At 38.3% G+C, this 27,663-nt stretch overlaps 1 protein-coding gene across 5 annotated transcripts; it reads right to left on the bottom strand.

Annotated features, from left to right (window-relative positions):
* Positions 1–381: 381 nt before the first annotated feature.
* LOC135639435 (sister chromatid cohesion protein PDS5 homolog C-like) lies at positions 382–27,663 on the bottom strand. Of its 5 annotated transcripts, none has more exons than XM_065153182.1 (14): positions 27,500–27,663; positions 27,251–27,426; positions 25,198–25,401; positions 24,907–25,088; positions 19,403–19,529; positions 19,129–19,326; positions 18,322–18,372; positions 17,415–18,218; positions 11,355–11,440; positions 5,159–5,210; positions 4,980–5,066; positions 4,865–4,908; positions 1,401–1,475; positions 382–1,324 (listed from the first exon to the last, which is right to left on the bottom strand). In XM_065153182.1, the coding sequence occupies exons 2-14, from the start codon at positions 27,350–27,352 to the stop codon at positions 766–768; spliced, it is 2,571 nt and encodes an 856-aa protein (XP_065009254.1). In that variant the 5' UTR covers positions 27,353–27,426; positions 27,500–27,663; the 3' UTR covers positions 382–765. The 5 variants fall into 5 exon arrangements, with proteins under 5 accessions (XP_065009254.1, XP_065009253.1, XP_065009255.1 ...); XM_065153183.1 differs by lacking the exon at positions 27,500–27,663 and having other exon boundaries at positions 540–675; positions 751–1,324; positions 27,251–27,493; XM_065153184.1 differs by lacking the exon at positions 27,500–27,663 and adding an exon at positions 26,819–26,887 and having other exon boundaries at positions 617–1,324; positions 27,251–27,389.

The raw sequence follows: 27,663 nt of genomic DNA, 5'->3' as shown, positions 1-27,663 counted from the left end.
ATTCATAAAGTACAACATTTCTTTTCACTTTAAGCATTCAGTTTTTATTTTATAAAAAATATCATTATCTATCTTTTCATCTTGTTGAGTAATCAATTCAAAATACTTGAAGCTTTTGATAACTGAAATTTCTTGTCCATCTTATTCTGTTACCATTACTAAAATTACATATATTTTACCTGATGGATAGAGGTAGGACAAGTCCCTAGCTTACAAAAGCAGACTTTACCCTTTCTTTTGCAATACAATTAATCACCAACACAACTAGAAAATGTAATAAATAGGATACAACATGAGCCATCATCACCCCAGGTAAATTCCCGTCTCAAGCTTATCTACTTAAGATAACCATGGTGACGAGAAGACTTGAAGCACAAGAGAGACTCCACAAAATGGTTGTCATGAACTAGTATGATGCCATGTCTGGTTTTACAGTGGTCAAGCTAGAATCTTCAGAAGCTAATGTTGTCAAAAGAGCTATTTAAATAGACCAAATCCTATCTATCCTACAACCTGCTGAAATCAGCCTCCAAGAGCTTGCATTTCCTTCCCTATTATGGTAATTAATGTACGGGCAAACAGTACAAGCCCTTTTATGAGTTCCTAGACTCACCTTTGACTTCTCGTTGCCAGTCCCATGACTTTTCGGTAGGCAAATGGTAAAATACTATGATCCTGGAAAGATACACCAATGTGACAGTATCGACAAAAGGAAAGAGGATGTAGTTAACCGAGAAGCAAGTGAATAACCTATTATATGGAGACTCAGGTCTGGCCCTTTCTCTTGCGCCTCTTCCCAGCCAAAGATTCACCATCTGGTGCCTTGGGAGTTGCATTTAGAAGCAACTTTGCTGATGTTTCAGATTCTCGTAACTTCATTTTCCGCCGCTCAGAATCAGTATTCATCGTTGATTCATTGCCAGCTTTCGGAGTGATGGTGCCCTTCAATTTCTGGCTTGTCAATGGACTGTCTTCATTCAACTTACTTTTTGAAGCGTCCTTTCTCACCTTACTGCCAGCAACACCATTATCCTTTGACTTGCTGACAGCAGATATAGGAGGGCCAACCATGGATTTTCTACTCGACTTGAGAGAATTATCCTCCGTCTCGCTTCCAGTTGTAGAACTAGACTTGTCCGCCGTAGAGATGTCACCATCAGATTTGACATCACCCCTAAGTTTATTGCTAGATTTAAAACTATAAATTTTGGATATACTTGTTGGCTTCTCGTTTGATTTACTTGAAGATCTGGGGCCATCATCAAGATTTGAAATGCCAGCTTTCCGTGGTCTACCTTTACGATGACTGCCAGATGCTGTGCCACTGAGCAACAAATGACATAAATGCCATGTGAAAGAAACCGAACAAATATTAGAAAAGTACAATTACTATAATTTACCTTTTTGTAGATGTCTCTGTATTTATTTCCTTTGTGATAGAACTAGAACTCGATTTTGCTCTTTTAATCTTTGGCCTGGTTCACAAGGCAATATTGAACATCAAACACCAAAAGATTTAACATAGAGCAATATGTCAATATTCATGAAAATACATTTTATTTCATCATTTGAAGTGTTAAATTATTTAAGACTTTGTAAAATAATCAATCTTTTGTTCAAAGAAACTTTGACTCATAGGTAGCAATGTTAACCAACACATTAGATAACTAAATTTGGAACATGCAGATTCTTCTTTTCTTTTACATTTATGCAATTCAAGTTGAGATTTATGCTTCTTGCCATCACAGCTAACTAGTGTTGGAAAAAATAAATAAATACATAAAATAATATCAGGAAATCAATTTACCTAATAAAAGGGGTCATACTATGGTTAATATATACAAACAAAAAAATCAAATTAGCCAGAAAAAGAAGGGGACAACACTAGTAGGCAACAATGTCTTAGATTTTAGGGGACTTTTACACATGCAAGTTATTGAAACAAGTAAAATATGGAGCTTAAATGAAAAAACCATCCCAATGTAAGAGACTTCCATCAATACTGGATATAGTAAGGGTCAACCATGCAGCCTAACCCATATAACAAGTAATTTCGATGGCTCAACCTTGTCAACACAGACTCAAGAGGAACAATCTTAAACTTATGTAGATGGTCACCTTCAAAATAATGAACAAGGTTTCTAAAACAAGTAGAACATGTATATCTGGAAGACTGGAACATTACATGTAATAAACTATAAACAGTTTCAAAAAGATAGTCCAAGTACTCCTTTATAAAACATTGAGAAAAAGAAATGATTAGCTAAAAAAGAGCACAAATAGATCCAAAGCTTAGAGAAGCTCAAGTTCATGTAAACAGTAAAACCATGAAGCATAACAGAGTCTGTGTTTAGTCCATGAAGCAAAAATCAACACACCGCAACCATGTTTAGTCCTTTGTGATACAATACGGTCCATTTAAAAACTAATTTGATTGTTAAATATTTCAGCTAAGTTGAACATTTTTCAGATATGTACTCAAATTGGCATATGAACGTTAACATACTCCTGACAGTACCCATTGAGACCATTAGAGAAAGCTGTAGCAGCAAAAGTTGTTTTTTGGAGTGACATACAGATAGCTGTAAGACTATTTTTTTGATCTAGCATAAAGTGTGAAGTTTATCTACAAATTTTTACTTCTCCGGTATCTTTTTCCTTATCCATTCATCTAGTAATGTAAATCTGACAGCTGTCTCTGATTTCATAATACGTTCTTCACGATAATCAAGCTCAAATCATATCTCCACATATTTTGCTTTTACCGACACAATCAGTATCTAGACACAAGGTGGTGCATGGATCAGATACTTCCAATCTTATTAGTTTGTTTTCTGACTACCTACGATCCAGTACAGTCAAGCCAGATAAAGATTGGGATCAGTCAATGACCCGACCCACGTAAATATTAAATCATAAAACATCATATTTATATAAACATTATGTATGATGTATTTGTAACATCATATATAATTAAAAATATTAGATGCATACAAATATGTACATTGTATGGGGCAAGAAGGAACCTATACCCACCCTTCCCCTCTTCCCATATTACCCTGTACCGACAATCATACAGCCAGCCCCCCTTTCCTCCCACTTAACTACACCCGCACACTTGTTGAAGACCGCAATGGAGCTCATTCGGACCACATCATTGCTCATCCCAGCCACACCAGCACTCAAACTTTGCCTCAATGAAGGTGCCACAGCCAGCAACCACATAAGCAGGCCACTTCTGCATCTTCCTTTGTCATTGGCACATGCCACCCGACTGATCAAATATGAATCGAGTTTCAATTCAGCTAATCTAAACCCATTAAGATTTGAAATCAGATTGGTATTGAACTGAGGTCGATAAACCCATATCTAATCCATTTACAGCCCACCTAGAGGCCAGTAGCGTCATGAATTGCCAATTACCTCTTACAGCAATCATGCATCATCAGATTTTCATCAATTTGGCATGTATTCTTCCAAAATTACAAGTTCGGAAAATTCGGATCTGTTTTTCCAAAAATAGGAAGGCCTTCAGATAAAGCTGTAACAGGGCCCCCAAAAAATTTGAAATGAGCTTTGTTGGCATTTACACTCATGCAACATGTCATTAAACCAACCTACCAACAGATATAATTGTTACATGTGGTTACCAGTTGTTTACAATATTGCCTACTAAGTAGAAACTTATCAGAGAGCCACAACCACTCCAACCTAGGCATCCAATAATTATACCTATCACAATCATATACTGCATATGAAACTATATATCAATCTATGCAGACAGCCATGTACAATAAAGGTATGTTGAAATACCAATTTTACATTTAAAATACAAAATAAAATTGACTAAAGGTAGCTATAAATAAGCTGTAAAGTCCAACTATTCTGGTATAATGACAAAACAGCCCAGCTATAAACAGGCTGTAAAGTCCAACCATTCAGGTACAATGAAAATACAGCCCATAGCAATGCTCAGCCAACTAGAGTTTATAAAAGAACAAGGATATCATGTCTTCAGAAATACATAGAATGGCAACTGCACTAAAATAACAATGCCAAAACAACTCCTATTCAATAAACCACCAGCTAGATGGGCTGGGAGCCACAACATCATGTTTAAATAATGCTTGTTAATCAACCAAAGTAAAATCGATGAGCATGCAGCCTCCACAAGTTACCAAAATACTTTTAGGTAAGCATTAGATTAGATCTCATATAAAAGGATCATCATCTGCAAATATGTTCAATAGTGAGGATCTGTTGTAGCATTCAGATAGGTGATTCTCTAACTCATCAATGGAAAAGCCTCTACTCTCATTCATGCATGGTAAAGAAACCTTGGGAAATTGCCCTTTAAGCAAACAGGACCTAGAAAGTGTCAAATCACAAAAGTATATGACATGATTTGGATCTTAGAGAACTATGCTGAACTGGCTTGATGCTGAAATAGCCAAATCAGTCTAGTCTCAAGTCTAAGGGGAATTTTCCAAGGCATGAGGCAAACTGAGTACCACCTCCTACTCAGACTGGAAAATTATGCTACCTTCTGTAATTCCTTGGATAAGATGAGGGACAATCCTTAAAGCTACTACAAGCCAAAAGAAAACAAAAGAAATGAAGTACAAAATCCTCAGGACCACTCCCTTGTTTGCAAGCGCTCAATAGGTTTATAAATATAATTGCCAAGGGTGTCAAGAAAACACTGATTTTGCATGGCCATCATAGAGGAACTGCTAAAAAGCTGATAAAACTATATCTAAGATTCAGAAGGATCAAGGCTATAACTGATTAAAATGAAAATATAAGATCCATGAAGGCAGAATGGTGTTAGATCCATATAATGCTCAACTAAAAAAAAACTTACTCTTCTGAAGAAACATCAGGATTAGTAGAGTCTTTGGCTTGATCCTGCAGATCAAATCAGCATAAATTAGCATTAAGACAAACCTATAAGAAAAGATATGGAAATCATGACTGACCACATCTATGTTGCTTGCATCTTTAACAAATTCCCACCGTTCTTTCTTCAACAATAATATCTCTACATCTCCATCACTATAGATAACCTGAACAGCATGATATGAATTAAACCCACATGTTCAGACAGCAGGACCAACAGAAACTACAAACACAATCAAGCATCATGGCCACTTTCTACCTTATGTTTTTTGGAAGCTAAATCATACGAATCAACAACACCATCATAAAACCTGCACACAAGTATATATCAATATTATATAAAAGGAACAACTTTGTCAAATAATAACTGACAAAAATGTCCAAGAAGCGACATGATATTGAACTTCTGAAGAATCCAAGAATACAAATTCAGTCTCACTAATAACACTGCACCTCTCACAATCGTTTAAATGACTCAGAAAATATCTAGGGGAGAAACTTCCACATTAGCCAAATCTATTTTGTATCTACTATACTGAGAAATAGTTTGTTATAAAGTTAAAACTCTAGCACTTTTAAAGATCAAAGACCGACACCAGGAGCATACTTGAGAGGTGCCAAATGATAAACTGATGTTGACATGATAATGCCAAATTTGCAGGTAAAAAGACCAAATAAATCTATAGAATAAACCAAGGTTCTTAATACCATACCGTACCGGTATACCGATAAGCTATTGGCACGGTACATACCAAGCATACTAACACACGGTACACTAAGGTGTATCAATATACCGCTCATACTGAGCGGTATGGTATGGTATTGCAAACCATGGAATGAACCATGGATTAAAATGTAAGTACCAACCTCATACCAGTCGCTGGTCGGACCAGGTATGGGTCTGATATGTACCATCATGCCGAGGCCAAGGTATGGCAACATACTGTTTAGCACCGAGAAGACGGGGATACGAGGAGGATGAGGAGATGAGTGGGGTAGGAGGAAGAAGAGGAAAAGGATAAAGAGGAGGTAAAGAAGCATTGGGCAGACTAGACTATCACGGACAAACTTCTAAACAAGGTGTTTGATGTAATGCTTATGTATGTCCGTGTCTTTTGGCATGTTCATGCCTTGTACAGAATGTAAAGGGGCGGCCGAAGGCTTAATAGTCCCATTTTAGTTGGGTTGGTGGCCTCTTTAGGCTTGTAAATAAAGGTTGTGTCATGTGGACACGCTCGAGAGCTTTTCGATCTGTAATGGACCATTTTACCCTTTGTTGTGCCACTGTTCAGAGCTTGTAAAGTTTGTTTGTAATTTGCATTGTCTATGAAGTGTTTTTCGGAGATGTTTGCTTGTGGATCCCGTTTGAGGCGTTTTCTCTAGCCCGTTCTCTCTTTTGTTGGTCCTAAGGGACGATGGGAGGCTTCGGGGAGGCTGACCTTTGCGGACGGACACGCAAGGGTGCCGCACGCCTTAGGCAAAATCAGCTAAGGTCGTGACATTTGGTATCAGAGCGGGACAAGCACTCATAGAAACACTTGACATGCAAACGTGGGGGACCTAGTGGGGCTGCATGGAGGGCAGTCAGCACACGCGCGACCGTTTGAGGGAAAACGGGCATGGAGATGTAGGGAGAAGAGTCGCTCAGAGGAGCGGGCATCTGACATTGGCATTCAGAGGAATGGCCAACCCTTCGCGCAAGAGGCACCACGAGAACAGGCAAGCTTGGAAGAATGCGGAGCGCACAAAGGTTGGGATGGCTGAGTTTGAGCTACGGCTCAACGTTGACAACTTTACTTGATGGTGCTCAAGGCAAGCGAGGCGCTTGGCAAAGGACGAGACCATGCAAAGTGGAATGAGTTGCTCAGCGACCGAAAGAGTTGTGCAAAGCTCACAGAGGTGAGGGGAATTGCTAACTCGAAGAATTCGGTACTCATGCATGGGCTTGTATGCGGACGATGGATTGTTCGTGGCCATCCCAAGGCGACCGAGACTCGGCGCTATGGAGCATTGAAACTTTCTCTTCGGCATGCGAAGGATACGTCCGGAGGAGGCTGAAGTGTGCAACGAGTTCAGCATGTTGCTAGGCCTTGAGGGGTGCAGTGGTGGCTGTATTGACGTGGAGGCGCAATCTAGCAAGTGCGTTTGCAGGAGGCAGAACAATGCACAGTTTATTCAGCAGATCGGAGTAGTCCAAGGGGATGGTGGTCTCCGAAACGAAGAGAGATGTTGCTCCAATGGGACAGTTATCCAGGAGGGATAAGTCTCGGCTCTCCAGAGGGAGAATCATGTGAGATGAACTTCACATGTTGAGGAGGAGTACCTCACAAACAACAACTCCACGAAGCTCAATGGACCGAGCAAGCAGCGAGGAGTTGTCACATGATCTCGCTCGAGAGAATGCATGGGTGGATGCATTGCGAGATCAAGTGGGGGAGCGACCTGAAGCAACTTAAATGAAGGCACACTTAGAGTCGATATGGAGATCGGACTCAAGGGAGGGCTGACCCGTGGAATGGTGGGCGCGAGGGCCACCATCGACTCAATGCAAAAACGAGGAGCGGAGCAACTTGGGTGTAACTTGGCGAAGTACCCAAGCCGCATGAAGGGAGCCAGCAGAGAAGTTGGAACATGGAGCAGAAGCACAGTGCTTTCCTTAGACAGAGGTCAAAGACATGAACTCTTGCAGAGGCAAGAGTAGGATCATGTTGTTCCATGGGTCCTTCGTTCTGACGGAGCGGACTCATCTTGCATGGTGCCAAAGACGAAGGGAGCTTCTGGGCACATGCACCTTATCTCGGAGGAGCATTTGATGGAGGAACTAAGGCGACTCAATTTGCGGAGGCGAAGTTGGGTTCAGAAGGCCTTAGCACGGGGCAAGAGGACGCAGAGGCAGGTACTCTTGAAGAATATGCCACAGTGTTGCCATTCGAGTTGCTATGAAGGAAGCGGTGTGCAGCGGAGATTGTGCTGGTAGGGGCAGAGGCCCAGGATCCAGACAATGGTGCACAAATTACAGTGAAGTCGGTGGACTTCGGGAGCTACTAGGCGACGGACTATCCTAGAGCGGTGCTTCATCTAGGTGTGACCCAAGAGTGGGTGGATGAAGGTCGATTGCCAAAGGAGCGAACAAAATCGAAGGTGGAGGAGACCCTACGATGTATTGGCAGAGGCCACACATGGAGGGTTCAAAATTCGAGTTTATTCCACAAGGATCAGAATGCAATGGAGATGTCACCAGGAGGCGACATGGTGCAGCGGATCGTGGTGGAACAGTTCGTGGCAATGTGACACACACGACATAGTCCCGTGAGGGATGAGATCATATGGAGGTATGATCGGGAGCTACTGGGAGCTCCGCTTTGGTGAACAACACGACGACAAGAAGGGCTATGGATTCAAGGAGTGAAGGCCATGGTACCGCAGAGGCGGGTCTTCCGGGCGTGCATCGAATTTTGTATCGGATGAAAACCTTGGTCATCAGCATATGGGGGCTGGGTTCCACCAAGGGAAAAGTTCGAATGCAAGTACCAGTGAGTCCCATGGGAGGGACTTGATCATGCAGAGGTATGATCGAAGCAGCTGGAGAGTTGGACTGCTCCAGAGCTCATATTCGCTTAAGACAGCCCGACAAGTCAGAGGACAAGGTCGAGTAAGCGAACGTTGCTACCAAGGAAGCTAAGGAGAACAGAATTGGTGCAAACCCTACAACGTGATGGCAGAGGCCATGCATGGGAGTTGCAGTCTGTCTTTCCATCGACCAAACAGACTGCTTGGAGAACACAGAGGTGTTGAAGCAGGGGGTCGAAAGGGGCGAGGAAGCGACGACGAGTCCAGAGGGACTTAGCTACCCAAAATCAAGCATCAGTTAGAATGGAGGTGGACTTAGAGGAGTGCCACGGAGACATATCTACTGATCATGAAGAAAAGGGATGCAGATGCGAGGCGACGGATAGTAGGGCCATGGGCATGGCAGCGCCATGGTACCGCAGAGGCGGGACTTCCGTCAAAGTCATTGATCCCTTGCTCTCACGGAGGGAGAGCGCTTGGTCGTGAAAGGGGCCGAGGAGGTGGAGCATGCAGAGGCAATCTCCAAGTACCGAGACAAGGCTGAAGGGCAGAGGCCAAGAAACTTCGTAAGACCGGTGTCAACAAGTTTCTCATCAAGATAGCCGTAAGTGAAGGACTTCGGGTCATGCAAGAGTGCATGACCAAGGAACGAAGCAAGCAGTACGTGGTGCTGTACCTTTGCTACTCAGTGGAGTAGGCGGCAGGGTTGATGGAGAAGACGGTACAATCCCAGAGGCGACCTCATCTATCAGAGAATTACTCCAAGTTGGGGTGAAAACTTCCTGCATTCCAGAAGTTCAATGGCATTGAGAAGGTGAATCACAGTAGCTAACTCAACGCAAGGAGTGCAAACACTTCAAGTGCTTCAGAAGTGTGAGCAAAGAGCAGGCGAAGGCCAGTAACCAGCTCGATGCATGAAGTACAACCTCGAGGAGGCGGGCGAAGTCAAGTAACCTTTGCCTTCTCAACTCTTAAGAGAATGGGCGAAACCGAGTACTCCAGTTCTCTTATCTATCCAGCAGAGGAGCTCTGCACAAGTTCAAAGACCCTTCGAAGATAATGGAAGACAATAGTTGTCAAATCCTCACCAACGGTGATCAGTGCTACTGAGAGTAGATTGTCCGCTTCATTTCCCAACGAAATGCCAATCGAAAGCGGAAGTGATGCGAACCTACTTGGATGTGACAACTAACTGAAAGAAGAGTCAATGAGCAGATTTTATGGAGGAAGGACCCAAAACTTCAGAAGTTTGCGAGGCGATGCTCGTTAAAGCTCCAACAAGCATCCACCCAGCTCAAGCAGCATGTGGAAATTTTGAGAAACTAGCGCAGTAAGAATGGTCTTTTCCTTCATTTGGTGGATCCGCAGGAATCAACGAAGATCAACACAACTCAGCCAACCCCACACCAGAGTCAGAGTCATTGGTGAGTTGAAGCAGCATGGCGGATCAAAGGTTCGACTACTCAAAAACAGCAGCGGAGAGCAGTTGGGAGCCAGGAGGCGTATTGCAGCTAGAGCAGAAGATTGAAGACTCAGCAAAGGTGAAGAGTTGCAGTGTTCACAAAGGCTTCGACGAGGACGTCGAAGGGATAAGTGGGGGAGAATGTCACGGACAAACTTCTAAACAAGGTGTTTGATGTAATGCTTATGTATGTCCGTGTCTTTTGGCATGTTCATGCCTTGTACAGAATGTAAAGGGGCGGCCGAAGGCTTAATAGTCCCATTTTAGTTGGGTTGGTGGCCTCTTTAGGCTTGTAAATAAAGGTTGTGTCATGTGGACACGCTCGAGAGCTTTTCGGTCTGTAATGGACCATTTTACCCTTTGTTGTGCCACTGTTCAGAGCTTGTAAAGTCTGTTTGTAATTTGCATTGTCTATGAAGTGTTTTTCGGAGATGTTTGCTTGTGGATCCCGTTTGAGGCGTTTTCTCTAGCCCGTTCTCTCTTTTGTTGGTCCTAAGGGACGATGGGAGGCTTCGGGGAGGCTGACCTTTGCGGACGGACACGCAAGGGTGCCGCACGCCTTAGGCAAAATCAGCTAAGGTCGTGACAAGATGGCGGTGGTGATGAGTGACATAAGGCATGACGTGAGGATCTTAACACGTGGTGGCAATGAGTGACACAATGCATGGGTGGACCGAGAAAAGCCTTGGCCCGCATGTAGGTTCACACTTGTGCCAGAACATACCAGTCTGGGAAAATTTTAAAATGTTGGAATGAACTTGATCTATTACTCAAAATGTTTGCCACTCATGTCGAAAGAACAGATACAATGGTAGTTAGCAACTAATGTTGTTATCCTTATCACATTAGACGAGGAGCTTAATTAAGTTTTATCTTATAAGCACAGACTATATAAGCCATATAAGAAGTAAATCTGCCATAAGTATCAACTTACTTTGGTCAATTAAGCTTCAATTATTAAAATATGACTCTCTTAGTCTTAGTTCACATCTAAAGTATTCTATCATGCGGAAAAAACCTATAAATTACTTGATCATTTCCTGATACTGGAAACAAATGGTAAATTTAATATGTCTAATGAAGAAAATGTGTTATCGGTAATAATAAATCCAACCACCACCACAGTTTAGCCAATGATAGTTAATAAACCTATAAGAAATATGCACAACTTAAAAGAATGGCATTTAGTAACATGGATAAATTGCACCCTCAAGCATCAATATATCAATAAGATTGTAATCCAAAATAAAATGTCAGAAAACATAACTTCTTCCATAAATCATAATCAACATGGTAGAAAGTCGAGAATTTACAACAAATCAATACGTTGTACATAGCAAATTTTGTTTAACCATATAACCATTATAAGCTAATAGAATGAATTGTACAAAGAGTTTTGGTTTAGACATTAAGTTGTACTCACTTCTTATCTATTGGCCACCACACCCTGATTCTTGAGTCAACGAGGCTACCATCTAGTTCTTTATTTTGAGTTGGTGTTTCAGAAATCTACCATCAAAAAAAGGTAACACAATTAAATTTGAGTTTTAGAAAGTTAACAAGAAATGTGGACAATAAATAATAAAAGATAAGAAGAAAAATCAAAATCACAAAACAGCAAAGTATACATCTGAAGTTATAATATTCACTGAGAGTGATGTTAACAAACAACAACTGGAATGCAGCTGTACAAAAACTAGAACAAAATATCTATGCATAGTCAGCAACCATGTAAACATAAATTGTCCTTAGGTGACTAACTATTTCCACTTACATGAGGGAAGAATAATATAACTGCTTCTACAGAGATAAAGCACTCCAAAATATCGATATATGTTAGTTTACATGTATTATAAACCATGATCACAGGTAAGATTGACTTCAAACTGAACAGTCAACAAGATCACTAATTGCCTGTATTAGAACATTTTATTACAAGAAGGAAAAGCATCTTGAACAAAGAGTTCCACTGCCTAACAGATACAGAACAAACTTAAAATATAGGTAGTAACCACCACAAAAAAGAACACCTACACAAATAGGAGAAGGTGAAAGAAAAATTGTGAGAAAACCAAATTCACTGGTACAAACAGAATATGAACAGTAAAACGTTTATCAATTTAATCATAAAATGACCGCACAATTTCTGGACCTTTACTTAACAGAATCACAAATGAATTGGCATATAATAGTAAACAAAAAGAAGTATATGAAACACTAGGGAAGCAGGCTTAGTAGCTAAACATATAAATGGAAAAGATCTCAGCCCAAGCTGATAGGTCAAGTTTCATTAACCAAGATATGGATCAAGTTTATGATCCAGTAACCCAAATCTTAAACTAAACAACTCAATCTGCATTCAAATTGATATCCATCCCAATTAAACAGGTCAAGTTTCGTTATGACCTGTTTAGGCAATTAACAATTATTAAATATATTAATAACGATATTTTATTATTTTTATCTGCCTTTATATTGCAATTTAACGACAGATAACAAATACCTGATTCAAGTAGGGACAAGTAACTGAATTCAATGCCCTCCTCTTTTCCTCTTAATTAATCAAAGGTGAAATTTCTGCAGTCCCCCACCATATAAATATCTCTTCATTGAGATTAATTACAACATATAAATCTTAAACCCCAAACAACTGCTAAAGAAATAATTACGACACAAGTCTAAATGACATTCCACAAATTGAACTCAACCTTTCGGAAAACAAAAATGTAAGGCAAGTAAAAACTGGATGGTTGTAGCATGTTCACCTCCTAGGCAAGGAACCCTTAATATCTGCAACTTTACTGAAGAAAAGAGTTGAAGCCACAGTCGAAACAGAAAATGCCAAAAGAATATGCAGTCAAACATTCTCTTCCATGATGCTCACCAACAACATTATTTGACAGAAAAAAATTTAAACACCAATATAACATCTCTACTGACCATTTACCCTGACTAGTCCAACCAAGAATCTCGAAGTTAGGTTCAACATTGACAGTTGCAACCCATATTCATCATGTATACTTTCATAAGATATGTACAATAACAAAAAGAAGCCATGTTGTCCCAACTATTTGGAGTCAGCCCTATGAATCTTTACTGCCATTTCATTTTCTGAAAGGTAATTTGTCTAGTTAAATCAACAGCATTTAAATATGTTTCTACTATTTCTAGTAAAGTCTTCTTAGATCTTCCTCTATCGTAGATGTTCATCTACCTTTTCCCATATCATTGATATAAGTCAACTCATCTTGTTTTATCAAGGCATCTACGGAATTTCTTTAAACATGTGAGTACCAGATTCTCTCATTTTATCCACTATCTGGACTACACATAACTGTTCATGAATAAGAGCATCATTTTCTTTCCTAATAATTCCACGCATCCAACTTAACATTCATAATTTTTATTGTATATGATTCTTAACTGCCTAACACTCATATCTATAAGGCATGATTAGAGTGTATCATAAACTTTTATTTTAAGGGCACTAAATGATCATGCAAAATCCTCATGCCCCTCTCTACTTAAAACACTCAACTATTCCTATAAAAATAATATATCAACAATTTCTCCATCTTGTTGAATAATAAAAATTCAAGATTATTATAACCTTTTTCTTATAAAACTTCTTTTTCATCCATCCTAACCACATTCTCAATTCTCTTAATCTTACTAAATATTTCATACGTTTAATCCTACTTAAACTAAAACCTTTAGTTTTTAGAGTTTATACTCATAACACAATTTCTAGTGGCTCTTTCATACAAGAACAACAACAACAAAGCCATGAGTTCTAACTATTTGGGATCGACTACATGGATCTTTTGTCGTCATTAAAAATGTCTCGCATCACTTCTGGGTGACAACCTAGCTATACTGAAATTGATTAAGATCCATGTTTATGAGATCTGATATAGTCTTACACTAATTGTCAATGACCTAATGCAACCCTCCATTTTTTTCATCCAAGCTTGGGACCAACATTGGCAGTGTTCTAGTGGCTCTATCATATAATTTTTAATTTAATAAAAACCATATGCAAATTTTTCTATATTTTTTTCATTAATTAGCTTAATAATAAATAATTTCTATGATTAAAATTTGGAACAGAAGAAAACAAGATTCCTGAAAAAACATGTTCTGCATCTCATTCTATTTTGAATCACTCTTTCCAAAGTTTAATAGGGTAACTTATTATCATAATCCTTAAAGCAGTTGATCATAAGTTTGGCTATCACTACATAAAAAAATGCAACACAAGTACATTCATAATTGCATTGTACAAAACAATGGATATACCCATAAAATACTCTACTCAAAAACTTCCTTGTCTCAAAAGAGGGCATATCAGAATCAAACCAAAAATAACAAGGCAGCAAATAGCAACACAAGTATCCTGCAACATGTCCCTGCATGATCCTTTACAGACTTATAGATTCCTCATACATAAATATCATAGAAGATGAGCAGTGAAATGCGGTCTTAGAGAAATATGGGCCTAAATCCATATGTTGCTTCATTTATACACTTCTATATCTTTAATTTTGTACTGAAACCATAAAATATCTGTACATATGCATCTCTTTGACACCATGTTCACCCTTCCTCCCAGACTTAGTTTTACCACTCTCCTTCGAGTTGCCTTGATTAAGTGCTTCTGTAGCAGACTTTAACAAGGAAGTTTCCTGAATAAAATGCCAATGAAAGTAGTAGTCTCCTAGGTATCCAACTTAGTGGGAAAAAAAGAAGCTATCTTATACAACGATAATAATATGATGATTCCTTATTAGACAACATGACTGCAACTTCGATACAGACTATGCTTGCCAAGGAGCACCTATCAACAAGGGATAGACTTTCCACAAAACAAAAAACAAAATTTCTCACAGACCTAGTATGGCAAATAAGAAATGGATAAAAGATAAAAGAAAATCTGATACCACATAAATCCAAACAGAAAGAAATGCTCAAACAGTAATAGACTATCTGAGCAGCAGGTAAATTACGTCAGTCTCCTCATAGTTGACTGCATAAACTTAAACTGCAACTAAAAAAGCAAAATGTTCTGTCAACTAGAACCTCTTTCCTATCTAAATTGACATCACCTTAAATCTGAGCACAATCTAGATAACAAATTTGTAGCAGAGATTCTGTTAAATCATTAATGAAACCTTCTTAATCTAAATCCTGCTCTTGGTACATCTGTAAAAGCAATAAATTCCTCATATACAGAAACACCATCAGCATAACTATTGAGCAACTACTAAAGAAGCTGTGTTAATCATGATTAAAGGTTGAAAACTATCTAAACAGATGGTACAAATGAGATGCCAAAACTTTAAAGAGTAAACTTCAAATGTACTATCCTTACACTTGAAAATTCAAGTAAGCATAACAAATTTTATCAAAGAAGCAAGAATAATAGCAATCATATGACATTAAGCATTATGGTCATTAACAATTATAACATTTTCACAGCCGATCTTCCTAAATTTGAACAAATCTACATGGAATAGTAAATTAATAAAAACAATAGCAATAGAATGTCTGGAATAGGATTCACGGGAGCATCAACAAAAGCAAATATATCTTGAGGTCATAACCAATATGAAAAAAGAGAGACTTCATAAACCGCATTTTATATTTTACTAGCAAGCATCCCCTAAACCTCTCCATCTTACTGGAGTTTAATAAATCATAAAAGGTAAAGATTGTTCTCCATCAATGAATTGTATAATATCTAACTAAAGTATATGCAATGAGGTTACATTGTCATGCTGATAGCAAAGTCTAAAAGAAAAAGTAGCACCATTAAAGAGGGTCCACTGTGCATATATTAAACCAAAAAAGAAAGGCCTTGATCACAATTGAGTGCAATGTTAATATTTAATTTGCATGGTTTCCACCAGACCTACCTAATGTTTACGGTTGGAGGACCTTCGGGAATAATTTCGAGAGCTGACCAATAAACAAGTTCATAGTCACCATAAGTACTTTATTAGGATATCAAAAATACCATCATTTATCTACAGTCAAGTTGATAAGCTACTAAAAGGCTTTTAAGAGCAAGAGACCTGATTTAGACTAATGAAAGTGAAGCATCAACCTAGAAAAATCAAAGGAATATTAGGTACAAACGGTTACCAATATAGCCAAAGACAGATACAAAAGGGCACATATTTCTGCAACAAAATCCACTAACAATAGGGTAAAATAAGATAAGAGAAACAGATACAGGGCAAATAATAAACAAAAAGATTCTTCCAAAAGATAATATAGGCAAGAAAAGACAAGAAAGGCTAATGCAACCAAGGTTCACAATTTCTTGTACTTGCACCGGTCAAGGCTCAGACTATTATCGTACTAGTCCATTCTGGCGTACCAAGTGTCAATATGCTGGTACACACACAGTTTTGGAAAAAGATTAAAAAAATTGAAAAAACAAAAAATTACATGATGGTACAAGCCCTGCACTAGGAATACTAAGAGGTATAGCCCTTGTATCGGACAGTACAAACCCCACATCGGGCTGCTGCCTGGTTTACCTGGTCCACATAGGCTTCGGACTACCAGTGTACCGATCATGGCTCAAACCGTTATATTGTGGTATGCAGGTACCGAGTTTCATAAAAGGCTAAAAAAAATGAAAAAACAAAAAAAAAAACATTGCAGTACAGGCCCTGTACTAATCATACCAAATGGCACAGGCCTTGTATTGAATAGTATAAAACCCATACCAGGTGTACCACCTGGTGTACCTGGTCCACGTAGGCTTTGGACGTACCAAACAATGCAGCATTGCAATCCTTGAAGGCAACAACTACACCAGAACATATTACTTGTCGAGGTTCTAAATTTTGAATGGTACCGCCTGTACCAAGCAGTATCAGCCTGACTGTGGCGAGAGAAGAAGAAGCGTCGAGGGAGAAGAAAGAGAGAGCATTCAAAGAGGGAGAATCGGGAGAACCTCGACGCATCCCGATCCAGTGCCGCCCTCCCTTGACGATCCCGATCCAGGATGTAACGGCCAGGTGACGACTAGAGCAACGAAAGAGGAGGACTCCATCGCCTCGTTTGCGATTTTGTGGCTTCTTCTTCGCTGCGTTCCTCGCTGAAGGCCGCAGATGTCTACGGCCTTCGACGTCATCGTCACCTTCTTCGTTGAATGCCGCAGATGAGGAGATGAAGGAAACCGTGTTCTTCTCCTCGTTTGAGGCGACAAGGAGAAGAGAAGGAGGTGATGTCGCCAAGGCAACATAAACCTCCTTTTTAGAATTTTTTATATTATTTTTTATTTTTATATAAAAATATATTTTTATATTTATATATATTATATAGACATACCGTTCGGTACTCCCATACCATACCGTACCAAGCAAAGCTCGGTATGCCAGTACGACACAAAATTTCAATCCTTGTTACCCGTTAACATTATTAGTGCAACAAGTTACAAATAACAGAGTATTTATTATGATAAAGTTACCTTCAAAATTGGTTCTCCAGCTATATCATTTTTGGCTTTGAAATTCTCGTGCTGTTTAAGTTTGGATGTTCCCAATTTTAGAGATGAATCACCATGATCAGTCTGTCTTGTTGAATCTTTTCTACTTGTTGGACTTTGAGATTTTTCCTCTGGGACTCTCGCAACAATTGTTGGTTCTAAGATGTCTTGATTACTAATACCATTTGATTCCTTCTGCAAGTCAGAATCTTTATTACGCAAAGCTTTATTTCCCATCTCAGACCTCTTCTGTTGCAAAGTAGAAGCAGATTGCTGGGCTACTGCACTATTTCCATGCTTTGTTGAAGATAGCTTTGGAGGTCTGCCTCGTTTACGCCGAGTTGCTTCAGGAATATCTCTCTGGGCTGGCAATGAATCTTTAACTGCTCCACTCTCTGTTCCACAAGGAGACACCAAGTCATGTTTACCAGATGATTCTTTTCCAAGAGAGTCATCTTTCAAAGAATGATCAAGGCTATCTTTCAAATTAACCACAGAACTAGTTTGCTTGACTCTAATTTCTTTGGCTTTAAGACATGAAACAGCATCCGGTTTTACAGCCATAGACACCAAGTTAACAGAAACATCCCTATTGGTTGTTGCTGCCTTTTCAGATTGGTCATCAGGATGAAAAATTTCAGGCTTCTGCTTTGGAGAAGATGGTTCTGCTGCTAATTCACCATTATCCATCTGAGCAGTACCATTGCTCATCACTGACTTTGGTGATTTTTCAGTAGAAGTAACTTCTTCAGGGCAACCAACTTCTTGTTCCATTTTCTCAGAGCCCTGAAATAATAAATTAATAATTTTTTGAAAAGGTGGAAAGTTTGCATCACATTACATTAATGGTTAATTGTAACAAGGCACTAATATCCATTGAAAAATGCACCTGAACCAACTCATCAGAAACAGTTCTTTCGGACTGTTTGCTGTCATCTACCTGTAATAATAAAAAATCAACAATCAGAAAGTGAAGAAATGAAAAAGCTGAACACTAGAAGAGTGACAACAGTATTCAATAGCAATGATTCAATAACCTTGAATCAACAATGCAACAATAATGAACCCACTGGTTAATACCAAGTAGCTAACCACAAAACTAATAATGTGAAAATCAAGGGAGCAACATAAGTAACAAAGACATTCCTAGGTAAAATATCATGTTGAATCTTTAAAGAAGAGCACCAAAAATATCTATGAAATTGATCAAGACCAAACGATTTGGCCAAGATAAATAACAAAGCCATCAATAGATAAAATCTCAAGACACGGACCCAGCAAACTTATGTAAAGTATTTATGCAGCGATCACGGCAAGAGGACAATAACAACAAAAGAGATGAAGCACATTATATGTTACTACATCCAAAAAATATTTGAAAAATGATTCTCACAAAATAAACTATTTAACTTTGTGCAATAAGTTAGTCGGTAGGAGAATACAGTCAGCTTATGAGCACACACACTATACGAGCTATTTTTTATGCCAATGCAGCATAGAAGCAGATGTAAGTGCCAAAAGGAATATAGTTCTTTTGCAAGAAAATAATTTACTATCCTGCTACTTGAATCATGTGGAGGACAATAATCGGATGCTCCAAGAAAAAACTATTTTAAAGTTTACCATGTTCAACTTTCAGCGCTGCAGAATGCCAAAAGATTCTATAATTAATAAGGTATGGAAAATTTTGACAAACCATAATTTCATCTGAAGCATTTGCATCATTTAGCTCCACACCATCCAAATGTTCTTGGCATATAGAGGCTACAGCTTTACTATATCTGTTTAAAGGTGTGCCAACAGATTGGGAAAATTCTAGAAGATAAGGTTTCAATTTCCCAGAACAATTACTGATCACTTTCTCCCCTAGCCTGCGTACAACAGGCAAGATATTCTGTGGGCAAATGTAAGCTCCGATTAGAGAAATAGTTAAACCTGAGACCAGTGAATATTAGGAGACAGACATTTACTTGATTATCAGTTTTTACACTATCCAGAAGGCATAAAATTAACTCTGAGGAAATATCTTCACTCTCCTCTAACACAAGTGTCATAATCGTTTCCATTGAAGAAAAAATTTTCTCAGAATGATATGGCCTGCGAAAAACACAAATTAGCTTCAAGTGTTATCTCGGAGTAATAGCCAGATTACACTAAAACTGAAAATACAACAGAAACAAGAAACCTTGATCAGAAAATGCTGTGCAGCAGATTTAATGTAAATAACAGAATTTGACAACTAAATATAAACAAAAGCAAGGCCATTCAAAATTCTAGTTTACAGTGCTCACTGTGAGATTCCAAATTTTGTTCTCAAGGAAAGCACAGTTTATTTTGACATGTGATGCATTACAAAACACCTCAGACCCAGATTTAAAATACCACTCGTACCAGTCTGTACAAGTTGATATTTACCTGGCCGACAACCAACTGGGAAATGAACTAAGTGATTTTATCCGGTTTAGTCCTATATAAATTGTACCATCAGATAAGCTCAACATAATGTGCTTACTAGATAATAGGCAGACCAGTACCAGTAATATTTCAATCTATTTTAGTTTTAACAGTTATGACACCTGTCCCTTTTTATCTGTTTCTTCCTTTCTCTCTTTTTCTCTCATGTTCCACCCACAAAAACAACCGAAAGCATACCTGCTACGACCACCTCTACCGGCAAGCCTCCTCCATCTACACATCTTCCACCACCTCTTCCCCTTCCACATCTTCCTCTCATCCCTTTGGTCAGGCCATACAACCCATAATGAGGATCAATAGATTGATCCATATTGTTACTGAACCAATCCAACCATCGACCAGTATGACCGTACAACCTTGCCTCAGACAATGTATCAACAAATAGAGCTAAGATTTGAAGTTTCAACATGATTCATGACAAATTACATTACCAAAATTCACAGAGTTCAATCAATGACAACTCTTCATAGTTTATTTTAATCATTCATGACCCTATCTTACCTTGAATTCACCCTTGCACCAAACAAGAGAGGTTGGCACTTGGCGATAGACAATTCACAATAGATGTGTTTTTTTTTTTGTTGAAGATCTCATTTGTAATGTAATTTAAATTAAAAGCTTAAATTCAATATGGACTGGTATGGATGGTACAAACTGGTTTGTCGGTATGTCCCACCATACCATGTGTTTGTATGTCGGTGTAATTCGGTATATACCACACAAATGGTCAATCGGTACACCGGTATGGACCAATAAGACAAACCATGGTCAAGATCCTGGTGATAATATCCTCCCACAGTCGATGAATTCATGCAATTGTCCAGTTTAAATATTGCAATCCCTAGCTTGTTTCAGCTGTTTAGGCGAGTACTCATGCTTTTGATAGAAATCCTTTCCAAAATAACTTAGCTGCTATTTATCTGCATGACATCCCTTGGTGTTTAGTAGGTGACTTTAATTGTGTTTTAAATTCTGGGTATAAGAGGCTGGTAAAAAAAATTTATTTCCAATTCTATTAGATATTTTCAGGCTTGTATATCTTATTCTGGTCTTTTGTATTTAGGATACTTGGGTCCTAAATTCACTCAGTGTAATATTAGAAAGGGCCTTGCAAGAGTATGGATGAGACTTGACAGAGCATTTACTAATTCTAATTGGCTCAATGGCTTGGCACCTCCAACATTTATCATCTTCCTCGTATTGACACTGACCATTGCCCTCTTCTTTTCGTGTTGGTGGTTTTATTAGACCTACAAAAAGACTTTTGGGTGGACTATGACAAGGTTAAGGATATAATCAAATCTTATTAGCAATCTCCTATTACCCTTATTAGGGCTGATCTATTTTTCTCTAATAACCTTGTCATAGGAACTCATATAGGTGAATGTCCAAAGTAAAGGAGACCATTACCATCTTGGAAAATAAGGATTCTCATGTTGGTGTTAATGATTATGACGATTATGAAGATTATGAAGATTTTCTCATGTTTGAGGAAATGAGCTATGGCAAGATTTAAATGGATTAACAAGGGTGATCGAAATTCAAAATACTTTCATAGTCTTATTACTACACATAGGCGACAAAATTTCATTTTAGTTCAAATAAAGGTGGAAAATATTATGACTTCCCAACATAACCATATTATGGAGGAATTTATTAAGCTTACCACAACTAGTGTAATGACTGCACTCGTAACGACCACAATGACATTCATTGGCCTCGGAGGGTATTATGGATCAGGAGAGGTACCTTCTTATTAAACCTTTTGCCAGAAAAGAAATATGGGACTCACTCAATTCCCTTGGGAATGGCAAAAGATCTGGGCCTGATGATAATACTATACTGTTAAATTTTATAAGGGATATTATATTCAAAACTTTGCTTTTGGCTTTCCATCAATTTCACACATGGTACCTTCATAAAGATTGGATGCATATGTTGAGTTTTGATCCCTGTGTGTAAAAGGCCTACTGTTGTTTCTGTTTCTGGGCCTATTTCTCTATATAATGCTAATTATAAAATTTTAGCACTGTTGTTGGCTAATCATATTAAACATTTTCCACTGTGTCTTATATCCTGAGCAATCGGTATTTATTGCAGGTCATAGTATTCATGATAATTTTTTGGTGGCCCATATTAGTTCATTCTATTTTTTTATTCCAAATAAAAAAATCCATACATTATGATTAAAGTTAATCTTGGAAAAGCTACAACAAGCTTTCTTGGGATGTTATGGTTAAATATCTTGCATTTAATTTCCTTAGAATGCTTGTCAACTGGATTTATGCTTTGCATTTCCTCCCCCAATTTGCTTGTCTTATTAATGGGAAACCTTCCACTATTTCCATGGGAAATGTGGACTCAGAGAAGGGATCTTCTTTCTTGTTAAATGTTTCCTGGTTGTTCAATTACCTGCTTTCTTGTTGACCAAGGCTTGTAAAGAAGGTAAGATTATCTCCTTTAAGTTTCGGCACAGCAACAAGATGTCCCATTTGATGTATTTCTCTACATTCCGCAAGCTAATAAAAAGTCATGTGAGAATATCCGGAATGTTTCTAGACTTTATGAGGTGCTTGCTAACCAGAAGATTAATTTGTGAAATATGCAATCTTCTATCGTAGGAAAATACCAGAATTAAAAGACATGCCACTTGTGATTTCTTTAATTTTCAAGAACGCAAGTTGCCCCCCGGCACATTACCACTCTGAAAAGGATGTTGAAAGTAGCTTATGATGGTTTTGTTCAACAAATCCAACATAAGTCTGGCAATGGAGTGTTTCTTATAAATTCTGTTTTACATACGGCTGCTTTACACTATCCTAATGCTACTTGCATGTGTGCTTTGGTTATTAATAACATTTAAAGGATTAGTAGAGATTAATAACATTGCCTAGGGTTTGCATGTTATTCCTTGGGCGAAGTTTGTTCGGCCTAAGGGTGAGGGTAGCCTAGGAATTTAAGACTTAAGAAGCACCAGGTTTACTTTGCAGATCAAAAGAATGCATCTTGACCTTGGCCTCTGGAATAATGTTGTTATCGGAAAATATGAAGTCATCTCACCTTGGAATATTAATGTTCAATCAAAAAGTAGCTAGTGTTAGAAACTTTTCCTCAAAGCCATCGTTCAATTGCATAGTGTTTTCACTCGTGTGATTGAGAATGGTAGTTCCTCAAGTGATATGCATGACAATTGGATCTTTAAAGCCTTCTTATATTATGTCAGTTGGTCTTAGAGAGTTTAATGTTTCTTTATAGGTTCATAATACACAATGGGATCAAGATAAAATCATCTTGCTTTTAGCTCAGTTTTGTAAGAAACTATATCTAATATTTATTTATCCCTTGTTCCTTATAAAGACCATTGGATTTGGACATCTGATCTTAAAGGACAACCATCATCAACAAGTCTGCTTTTTTTTTTTTTTTTACATTGTCTAACTCCTCAAAATTTGGATAAAACCAACTCACCGAAGGCTTTATGCAGTATTCCTGTTCACCTCATGTACTATTGTTAAGTTGAAAGTTGGTTCATTTCAGATTCCTACGTCTGATTGGCTTGTTAAGCTGGGTATTGCCAATGTGCATGCTTGTTATATGTGTAATTTTAATGTGGATGTACAGTCCCAAATCTTTTTCCAAAGTCCTTCTATAAGGAGCGTTTAGGCTCTGTATGAGCAAAAGATGGACAATTAATTCATTTTTTTCAAGGAGTGGCATGCTAGTCTGTGGCTCAAGGGAGTTGTCTTACCAAAAATAGTAATATGATCCTGAGAACCCTTATCACTATAACTTTTGGTTGATTACCCAAAACGAGGACATATGTACAAGGGTTGAGACTTGTTGTCCTTCTACTATCTTTTACAAAATTGTTGCCTACTTGATGGATAGTGGGAACATCTTGGAGTCTGAAGGAACTGGAGATAGATCACACATATTCTTGTTAAATGGGTAAAACCCAGCAAATTTAAATAGAAACTGATGCTAATACTGTAGTCAAGGTGCTGAACAAGCAGCTATGTCCTCCTTGATCTTTGTTAAATCTTGTTTGAGATGTTATTTGTAACCTGGAATGTTTCTTGGATTATAGAATCACACATATATAAGGAGGGAAGAAGGCAGCTAATTGGTAGGTCAATTTTGTTAGAATTTTTAAGATGTCCATGGCTTGGGAGGGGGGAAGCGGAGGTACGACTACATCCTATGAGTATGCAATCAGAAGTGAAATCCTTGACCATGATAACATATGGTTTTAGTAATAATAAAGTCATGGCTCTTAAAGAACAAATATAAACACAGTACCAGGCAGTGATGCCCTTAGAAGTCAAAAACAGGAAAGAAGCCTAGGTAAAAGCCTACAAAATGGTGTGTTTACAAATTCACAAAATTGAGCAAAAGATCATGAACTACACTAAAATTAACTTAATTTTATCAGCAATATATCAACGACAGAATGAAAAACGTAGAGAACTCTAAATACATGCAAATATAAGACAAGTAGCTTAGTTGTTGAGTACTACATACACAATGCATTGTGCTTTGATGAACGACACTCCAGATAGCATAGCCCGTTATAGGATTAATTCATTTGTAAAAATGTTAAAACATGACTGTGAAAGACTTGTAATTATCTGTCCGCAACATATTATGGCAATTAAAAACAAGATGAAGTTCTTTTAAGTTTTAACACAAATAAGAAATAATTAAAACTTTTCTTGTCCCATGATTCTTCAATATAAAATCTAACAGCAAGTGCCTGCCCACCTACAAAAACTGTCTTTAGGCACCTAGAAAAAAGCTTAAACTACCATTTAGTTTCCAGAGCAAATACTTTATCGGAAAGTCCTGGAAAGCAAACGGCACTTAAACAGTGGGGCAACCCATGCACCTCCCTAGTAGTCCATAGACAACATTAATTAAAGGAACTAAAGAACATATCAAAAATATTGCAGAAAAGAACAGGAATTAATACCAAAAAAATAATATCATCAATTAACTTCACCTTATCACCTTCAGGAAATGACGGAACATTTCTAAAATCAAAGTGTCACACTCAAGATCCAACATCACAACACACAAACGAACTTTTGCAACAGTTTCAAGAACCGAAACTCTCTTGGAATATGAACGGCTTGACATATCATCCAAATTTTCAAAGGCTTGAACAATACTCTGAAATATCTCCTGAACAATGAACACAAGTTTGAAAATGTTACTAGAACAATACAAAAATTTGTGAAATTTTGTGAAACTGCTATCGATTATAAACACACACAAATAAAGATCAACTAACTTTCATTAGATCATCATCATATGGAGCCTCGGGAGCTGTTATTCTTGTGATTTCACTAAAACATGATGCAACAGCCACTTTCACATCCATATCTAAATGTCCCAGCAACCCCTTATCCACCAGAGCTTTCATTGAGGGCCTAAGCGCATTAGACATTGATTGTGTTGGTGACTGATCAACTCTTGATAGCAAACTCTCAGTTTGCTGCAAAATGAAAGATCAGAATGGTGCAGTGAGACATAGAATACAGAAAAAATAAAAAATAGAATTCACACAAACAAGTTTCTTGACCAAAACTTGACACTCATTAACGATGAAAGCTAGGATAGACTGGTATCAACCATGCAAACCAGCAAATCAAGGAGCATAGAAAAGGAATATATCACAGTACCAAAAAATACATACCCAGAAAGAGTGGCTAAAAAAAACCATCTTCTGCATGTCTTAGTACAACAAACAATGAACAACATCATCAGCTATTTATTGACCACAGCTAGAACCACCAATATGAAACAATAACAAATTGTTTAAGTAGTAGATGCTTCCACATAGCAGCAAAGTAAGGGAAGTGTTGCTGAATGTCCTTTATTACATCATTTAACATCAACCAATTCCACAGGGCCTACCCATATAGCAATTGGTTAACTATTGCTTTACTTTCTTCCATGGATTTGACAGTGAACTCCAATGGATCCATATCAAATATCAACATCCTCTACCAGATACATTACTGATGACAATACAATAGGTAGTTTCTTACAATCATGTTATTGTAACAGATAAGCAGTAATAAATTATAAGACGACGAGCATCTCTTTGGCATAGTTCTGTTCAATGACAAAGAACAATAACAATAACAACAAACCATAATGTCCCAACTTTGTGGGATCGGTTATATAGATCCTTGTCATTGAGCAATGTAAAAAGCAATATCCTTCAATTTTTATTTATAGTTTCTAATAAATCTTCTTAAGCCCCCGTCTAGCTCCTCTCATACCACTAGTACTAATTGTCTAACCTCTACTAACTATAGCACCTATAGGGCTTATTAGCGTACGTATGACAAAGAACAAAAGATAGAATACAAAATTAATTGACATGAATAATTTGACAAAACGCAAGCCAACAATTGTTAGTTCTATGATTGTCATGTGGAAAAAGCATCATAACAATTCTAACCAATTCAACCTCATCAGAAAGGACAAACATGTACAAACATGAGTATAAATTGACAAAAACCATTTTGTTTCATCTGTACTTCTTAATATGCACTGCATCTGAAATAACATGGTTTCACATAGTTTATATAAGAACATGTCATTTGGACAACTTCATTGTTGTTTTGGAAACATGCTCAAACTTCAAAAAGTACCAATAAATACTGATTTATCGTATTGCAAGGTGAACAACTCCATGTGATCATCTGTGGAGCTCATGAGAGGGAAGGAGGGGGGGAAACTTTGATAAATGGCAAGCATTTTTTAATATGAAAAACATGCCACATCAAATCAGTCATTAGCAGGTAAATTTAACAAGTCATGAATTGAAGAAGAAACATAAGACAGAAGAGATAAATAATGCATCTAAAGCAACAATATAGTGAATGAGCATAAGCTTTTACACTTCAGTGACTGTTCAAAGAACCTCTTGCCACTTCCAGCAATACTGGTAACACCTTGAGCAGAAAAAGCTGCAATCCATTTACATGAAATAACTTGAATAGCGCATCAATGGCTGATGATAATGCATAAACAACAGTTTGCGAAGCAAAAGCCTAAACGTTGTGACCGAAAAAGCACTCGTATAACCAAGGAGCACCTGCATCTATAACCCAATACAAGACCTTACCAAGAGAAGGCACGCATGCAACTATTGTACTTAAGAACAACCACACCCTCACACACGTAACTAACAAACTCTACCTTTTGGATCAACAAACTAAGAGAAAAGGAACAAAAAATTGGCAGCAGATCGCTGACGAACTCATCAAATGTTATCATTCAGGCAAACCTATCGAGAGGAAACAAAAACAACAAAGACGGCAAGAGCTTACATCAAGAAGAGGCAGGAGCTCATCGACAGCAGAGGGAGGATACGCAAGCCTGCTCCCGACTTCCCGGAGCCGATCCTCCAGCTCCTTCTCCTTGCTCGTCATTGCTCCGAACTGCAGATCCAAACTTCCTCGATCCCTCCAACGACTCAGGTCATCAAAACCCCAGGAACAAAACCCTGGAAACCCGAACGAAGCCAAGAAATGGAGAAAGATTCGCGAGAACAGAAGGCACGAGGAAAAGTTCGAGACCTCGTGTTCAGCTAGCTAGGGTTTTGTTATTCTAGCCCTTTTGTTCGTTCCTCCGCTCAGGACGATGCTCGGCCCGCGTCAGTTCGATCACTTCGCGAGCAGAGGGCATCGAGAGAAGAGTGGTGAGTGAGGCGGAGCGACTCGTGAGCCGAGCCGGAAGGGAG

This window comes from Musa acuminata, chromosome BXJ3-6 (assembly GCF_036884655.1).
Source record: "Musa acuminata AAA Group cultivar baxijiao chromosome BXJ3-6, Cavendish_Baxijiao_AAA, whole genome shotgun sequence".
Lineage (NCBI taxonomy): Eukaryota > Viridiplantae > Streptophyta > Magnoliopsida > Zingiberales > Musaceae > Musa > Musa acuminata.
The sequence above is the reverse complement of the archived record's forward strand: the minus strand, read 5'-3'. Positions and strand labels throughout refer to the sequence as shown.

Bases quoted from the DNA above. Each gene is read 5' to 3' on its own strand.
- LOC135639435 (XM_065153182.1), bottom strand. From the start codon at position 27,352: ATGACGAGCAAGGAGAAGGAGCTGGAGGATCGGCTCCGGGAAGTCGGG. The intron at 25,089-25,197 runs GTTAGTTGATCT...TTCATTGTTCAG, and splicing joins ATGATGATGATCTAATGAAA to GAGATATTTCAGAGTATTGT. The intron at 5,211-11,354 runs GTGAGTACAACT...ACTTGTGTGCAG, and splicing joins TGGTGGCCAATAGATAAGAA to GTTTTATGATGGTGTTGTTG.